At 40.8% G+C, this 7,500-nt stretch overlaps 1 protein-coding gene across 1 annotated transcript in view; it reads right to left on the bottom strand.

The window, feature by feature from the left end:
* The window catches only part of LOC138964759 (uncharacterized), a 21,157-nt gene that overhangs the window by 11,744 nt on the left and 1,913 nt on the right, over positions 1-7,500 (bottom strand). Inside the window, exons 2-4 of the mRNA XM_070336802.1 lie at positions 5,955-6,080; positions 4,101-4,327; positions 1-160 (exon numbers count right to left, since the gene is read on the bottom strand). The exon at positions 1-160 is cut by the window's left edge and continues 18 nt beyond it. Coding sequence (XP_070192903.1) covers positions 1-160; positions 4,101-4,327; positions 5,955-6,039 — 472 coding nt within the window. The 5' untranslated portion in view covers positions 6,040-6,080. The remainder of the gene's footprint in view (positions 161-4,100; positions 4,328-5,954; positions 6,081-7,500) is intronic.

Raw genomic sequence — 7,500 nt, forward strand, 5'->3', positions numbered from 1 at the left:
TGGACTGAGTATAAGCATAAAACCAGCCAATGATAGCCCTGTCCAGAGATTCGCTGCAGTCGGCTTGGATCTTCAGCACCAAATCAGATCCAGGCGCAGCGCAAACTTTTGATTCCATATACCTCTCCACTTTGGGGTACCGCTGACTTGTCAGTCTTTGCTGCAATGGGAGACATGCATGTTCACAAAATGAGGATACTTATATGCAATGAACACGATAACATATTGAAAAAAGAAAACCCGTGAAAAGGATAGTTAAATTAAAATAAATTCTAACAGAACCGGGGTTAATTACACTCATCGCAACATTGTGTGTAAAAGTTGCATTTTTTCAGGAGCCATAGGCATCAAGCAACCTGAATATACTGTGCATGAACTCTGTAGAACATCAGCATGAGGATAATGTAAACCATACACACAAACCTACACTTACTCTTTCAACAACCTCGCTTCAACCTAAGAAACAAAACAAAAAACATTAATCCTGACATTTAATCATTCCCTAACTAAGACTAACACAAGTATTTATACAACAAAATCAAGGAAAAGAAAAGCCAAACAAAGATTATTAGGTGGCAGCCCAAATTTTCTACCTGTTGCCAGGCCTTCCTCAGGGGCGTGTAATTCTGCAAGGCGCCAATTCATGCATCAATTGCTCAGCAACACAATACCATAATTTATGTTGTTTGGGTTTTTTTTCTCGTATTTTTTTTCTCATTTATTACATTTAGTCAAGTGTGTGTGTGTGTGTGTGTGTGTAGAGCGATTCAGACTAAACTACTGGACCGATCTTTCTGAAATTTTACATGAGAGTTCCTGGGAATGATATCCCCGGACGTTTTTTTCTTTTTTGCGATAAATGTCCTTGATGACGTCATATCCGGCTTTTTGTAAAAGTTGAGGCGGCACTGTCACACCCTCATTTTTCAATAAAATTGAAAGGCCGGACTTCGATATTGCATTTCAGTTTTGAAGCTTAATAATTAACTAATGATTTTGGTCATCAACAATCTGAAAATTGTAAAAAACAAATTTTTTTATAAAACGATCCAAATTTACGTTCATCTTATTCTTCATCATTTTCTGATTCCAAAAACATATAAATATGTTAGATTCGGATTAAAAACAAGCTCTGAAAATTAAAAAAATTAAAAATTATGATCAAAATTAAATTTCCAAAATCGTTTCAAAAACTATTTCATCTTATTCCTTGTCGGTTCCTGATTCCAAAAACATATAGATATGATATGTTTGGATTAAAAACACGCTCAGAAAGTTAAAACAAAGAGAGGTACAGTAAAGCGTGCTATGAAGCACAGCGCAACCGCTGCCGCGCCAAACAGGCTCGTCACTTTCACTGCCTTTTGCACTAGCGGCGGACTACGTTCAGTTTCATTCTGTGAGTTCCACAGCTTGACTAAATGTAGTAATTTCGCCTTACGCGACTTGTTTTATTTTTTGAGAGGTGGATGGACAATGGACATCTTCATGCTCATGGACAGTTACATTTGATCAAAATACCGACAACCTTATGGATCTGCAGGCTGGTACAGAGTTACCTCCCTTTAGGCTTTTTTCACATTTCCCTTGTTTTTACCTAATTTCTTGGTTAAAACTTGTCTAAATTTCTAAATTCTTTCTTAAAAAATATCAATTCTACACTTTGGCCTTAAATCAAAGTGTTTCCCTTCACAGATATCCCCTTGGGTTGTCAGATGAGGGTAGTCTCCCATGCCAACAGAAGCTACCATTTAGAGAATGGTTTGCTTCTTAGTTGGATACCATGGGTGACAACTCTTGCCATTAGTACCACCTGACCACTGATGAGACACAATAGTGTCGAAACACATGTCCAATAGGCTGTCTGTGAAGGGATACTTACTTCTCTCTCTTTCTCTAAGAGATTTTAACAAATCTCGGAAGAGAGTCTCTGCTGACTTTCAATTGTTTCTTTTACAATTTCTGATGTTTTATATTATATATATATATATATATATATATATATATATATATATATATATATATAACTAGAGGAATACCGGCTTCGCCGGGATGAAATACTTAAGAGCCGTACGCCGGCTTTGCCGGGTCCGAACAATGGACCCGCCAAGCTTAGGTCCCTCCCAGATTCGTGGAATGGGAACAGCACGAAAATGATTCAGTGGCCATAATGCCATTCCTGACCATATCGAGTCCCATCCTTGTCGACGAATGTAACCGTGTTAATCACCTTTGGAGGCGAACTCCACTCAAACAGGATTGAGCAATTTAGAGCTTATCTCTAAGCCCTTTTGATCTGTTATGGCTTCTCAAAGGAAGGCCAGTACATACAAATACACAAAAGCCGCCAGACCACATCACAAACAGAACTGAACAATCCACAGGTGTTGCCCACATAGAGAGAGAGACACACACACACACACACACACACACACACACACAAACACAGAGAAGCCGTATATATAGAGAGATAGATGACAGTGTATTTTTCGCGTGGCTATAAATTGATTCGACCTTTGCACTTTTACAGTGAGGATAATTTACGGGTCCAATTTACGTTCTGGACACTGCGGTGACCTTCTAAAAATAGTAACAGAACGCCGGGAATATCCGAAGATGCCCCCTCATACTATAGTGCACCATACGAAGGAAGGGAGGTAAACGCTGAAAACCTGGAGAAGATAAGGAAGAGTTACTTGTAATGGTGAAATGAACACAAAAACCAAAATCGGTTCAGCGCTGCGCGCTGAGAGCACGTGTTGAAATATCTCATCGATGATATTGTGTCCGGGGTGTAGCTGAATACGGTGTCCAAATTTTAAAAAGATCCACAGAGAACTTTGGCAATGTGATGTGGTGTAGCGGCTTTGGTGTGTCGGTATGGGGGCCCGGGTAGCTGAGGTGGAACCAAAATCGGTTCAGCGCTGCGCGCTGAGAGCACGTGTTGAAATATCTCATCGATCAGGTTGTGTCCGGGGTCTACCTGAATATGCCCACCAAATTTTAAGCAGATCCATCGAGAACTTTGGCCGTGCATTGCGAACACACACACGCACACACACACAGACAGACACAAGTCGTATATATATATATTTTTTTTAAATATTCAAGTCTGTGACACAAATTATATTTTTAACCAAAACGCTGTTATCTCGCGTAAATATCATTGATGTATTATGTTTCCAAACAATTGTAGCCGTGCAAAGTCCATGCAGACTTCTGCCTGGTTTGCGCGGAATTTCACTTGGCAGGTATAGGGTCTCTGGCACGTTTCATATTGTTCCACAAACAGCAGGCGTCTCCATCTGCCTGACTCCGCCAGACCTGTTTACCCCCATAAGTGTTTTGGAGTAATGCTCAGCCCCAAAAATAGTAATCCTGGCACAAAAATAGTAATCATCCAGCATTCGTCGCAAATTACAATGCACATGACAACTGTGTCTGCGAAATGCAATCATGCACATATATCCATCATTCACAAACAAAACACATCAGTCAGTTTTTGTAGTCATCATAATTTCAAAGAAGATCACATCAAAAGCACATGCATCACTGATTCTTTTTCTTTTGCTCGTAGTAGGCCTTTTTCAGTGTGTCAAGCGCTTCTCTACTGTACTTGCGCTTGCCGAATGAGTGAGGGCGAGACTTCACCACAAGAAGGCTCTCCAGCGTCTCATAAGACAGACATGATCTCTGGTCAGTCCTGTGCTTTTCCACCCCATTTCGCCATTGAAAAAAACAATGCCAAACATGTGAATTAATAAAAAATAAAAGAAAATAAAATTTACATTTTTTTTTATTTATGAAAATCGTAGTCTTGACACGGATAGCGGAATGACGTATTTTTTTTCCTCCAGAAAATCGTAATAAATTACGCCAAAATCGTAAGGGTAAACAGGTCTGCTCCCCTAAACTGTCCATGCTCACTGTGGTGTCACAGTCTACTTCCGTCAGCCAACAATCAAATTTGTGAAAGAAACAACTGAAAGTCAGCAGAGACTTACTTCCAAGATTATAATAATCACTTTACAAAGCAAAAGAGAGCAAGAGAAAAGTCCCTATATAAAAATTAAAGTGCGTGCTACAAATAAAATTCTTACCAAAAAATTGTCATCCTGCGTAAATTTCATCGTTGTTTTGTTTCCATACAATCGCAGCCGTGCAAAGTCCATGCAGACTTCTGCCTGGTTTGCGCGGAATTTCACTTGGCAGATATAGGATCTCTGGCACGTTTCATGTTCCGCAAACAGCAGGCGTCTCCATCTGCCTGACTCCCGTGAACTGTCAATGCTCACTGTGGTGTCACACAGTCTGCTTATGATGTACACTGGAAATGAAAGTGCAGTCAACTACAGTAAGCAAGAGCCCAGTTCTTCTTTTAATTTAAAAAAAATTATTTTCAGTACAATGGAATTTCCCTGTGTTGAGATCCCCCTCCTTTTAAGCCTTTTTTTTCAAAATGTGTGTAAATTTATACCTAGCTTTTAAGATCTGCATTCCAGATATATATGAAACCATCACTGCTTTCTAACAGTACAGTGGAACCCCCTTCTAACACCCCCCCCCCCTCCTATTTCAGAACTTGCTTTTTCCAATTTTCTCTTCATAACCTCTGTAAATGTACCCCTTCCCCTTTTAAGACTCCCTCCTTTTTAAGACCTGAATTTCTCAGATTTTTAGAGGCCTTTAAAGAGGGGTTCCAGTGTACCATATTAATGTGTACTTCTTCTTTTTCTTCTTCTTCTGCGTTCGTGAGTTGAAACTCCCACGTACACACGTGGTTTTTGCATGAGTGGAATTTTACGTGTATGACCGTTTTTTACCCCGCCATTTAGGCAGCCATACGCCGTTTTCGGAGGAAGCATGCTGGGTATTTTCGTGTTTCTATAACCCACCGAACTCTGACATGGATTACAGGATATTTTTTGTGCGCACTTGGTCTCCCCGCCCTATTAATGTGTACTAAACTGTAGCTACCTGTCAAAGTTTCAAATAGTCATTACTTCAACTGAGCACATATATGGTATTTACGTAGAGGTTACTTCTCAGTGAATATTCAAACTAATGGTCGAAGGTAACGGATTGATAAATGTGAGCATGAGCAAGCTTTTTCATGACCGCAAACTCAGAGACTATTATTAACCACTTGACTTCCTTAGGACAGGTATACTAGCCCGTCATGCGCTTGTGCAGCCGCAGCGCCTTAAGACGGGTTTACCCGTCTTCACCGTTCCGGGATTTTCCAGAAGTGCGATGTCACTGCTGACACAAAAATAGCAGCCAATGGCTTGGTAGGATACCTCATTCTCATGAATAAACATAAATGGTGACGCGGTTTTGCGTCTGAAGGCTATTTTCGGCCTTGGCGACAGGATAGGGGAGAGAAATCTCGACTCGTCAAAATGGCTAATGGTGGAAGTCGACCGGGCCCTAGTAGGGGGTGCAAATGATTATGGATACTGACAGGGGAAGGGGGAGATCTTCTTTCGGACGATTCGTTGGAAACAGGTAGATGATAGTGATTATAATCCTTTCTTGGAGCGAGCAAAACAGCCACCTGTGTTTGATCCACAGGCACAGGAAGATGCGCCGGACTGATTTTTCAAAAGTTCATATTTAAACATCATTATAAGCCAAACTAATTATTATTTCCATGATTAGACACTAAAAACAGATTCTTGGTTCAATTTCCCTTAAAAATAACATAGGTTTTACTTACCTACCTACTGCCAGTTTGGAACTAGAATTTTTTGTGACACAATTTTTTTATTACACCCCAAACTCCAATATTCCCTGGCAGTCAGGAATGCACATACGCAAGTTTTGATTGGCAGCATAAGGGTTAATATTCACTGAGACAAAGTGTGTAACCAATATATTCTTCCTTAATTCTGTTTTAAACAATTTCCTTTTCCATTTGGGGGCCAGACAAAGTTGACTTCACTGAACATTACCTTGATTGTCCTTGGGTTCTGTAGTGACCATTTGAAGGAACAAAAAGATGCCCAAGAACACCAACAGCAACCAGCAATTATCCATCTCTCTGTAATTCGTTAACTGTGTCAGGCTGACGTTAAGTTCTGAAAGCAAAACAAATAAAATTATATGATAAGCTGAATCAGTGATGCCGCTAATATTTTTTTCAAACTGGTACACAAACTTTTATGATGAAAACTATCCAGAAAAAAAAGGTAGGCTGGTCATTGGAACCAGTAAGAGTCCAACTCAGAGGACTGGTTTTGGTGTTTAATACCAGCGAAAAAAAAGGTAGTTCTAAAAATCAACCAGTATAGGTTATACCTGCAGCCAATTATTTTCCGGTATTTTCTATTTCAACCGGTAAAATACTGGTAATTACCGGTTAACGCCAATACTGTGAATGAATCATAATTGCATCAAAAATGATGCCCTAAGGAATTATGTTAGTCTGCCTGATATTATGTGATAAATGAGAGAGTATAGACCCCTTAATTTACTCCCCCCCCCTCCCCCTTGAACACTTCCCCTCATGTTTTTCTAAAACTTAATTCTTCTGTAAATTAGAATTACACGTACCTCCTTACAATGAGTCCCTTCTTGTTAACACCTGACTTTCTGAGACAATTGTGTTCATAAACAAAAAGGGGCAGGGGGGAGGTACTGCGACGTGTCAAACTATAATCAAATATCTTTCAACCCCATCCCAGCCTCAAATGTGACCTTTAGCTATTATATATAGAGAGAGGACGTCAGCCGGGGGTCAGCCAAATTTAACTCTTGGCTGTTTCCCAGCCATTTTCAAGAGGTACAATTATATATATATAGGTATAGAAAAGCATGTCGAGATCTTGCAATTTAAGCATATATATATTCGCCGGGAAGAAGTAGAGCCGAATACCCGGCTTTGCCGGGAACCCGGCTTTGCCGGGTGAGTGGCGCACCGTACGCCGGCTTCGCCGGGTACCCGGCTTTGCCGGGTGAGTGGCGCACCGTACGCAATTGACGCCACACGAAGAAAAACTTCTAAACATAGTAACGGGAATATGGATTGAGCGTTGTGGACAGTGACCTTCTTAAAATAGTAACGGGAATATGGATTGACGCCACACGAAGGAAGGGAGATAAACGCAAAACACTGGAAGATAAGATAAGGAAGAGTTACTGGGAATGGATCTGGGAAGATGAACAGAAAAACCAAAATCAGTTCAGCGCTGCGCGCTGAGAGCACGTGTTGAAAATTCTCATCGACCAGGTTGTGTCCGGGGTCTACCTGAATATGCCCACCAAATTTGAAGCAGATCCATCGAGAACTTTGGCCGTGCATCGCGAACACACACACACACAGACAGACAGACACAAGTCGTATATATATATATATACTAGATGAATACCCGCTTCGCCGTGTACGGCTTCGCCGGGAAGAAGTTGAGCCGAATACCCGGCTGCCGGCGCACCGTACGAAGGAAGGGAGATATTACGCGCAAAACACTGGAGAAGATAAGGAAGAGTAATACCCGGCTT

This window comes from Littorina saxatilis, linkage group LG4 (assembly GCF_037325665.1).
Source record: "Littorina saxatilis isolate snail1 linkage group LG4, US_GU_Lsax_2.0, whole genome shotgun sequence".
NCBI lineage: Eukaryota > Metazoa > Mollusca > Gastropoda > Littorinimorpha > Littorinidae > Littorina > Littorina saxatilis.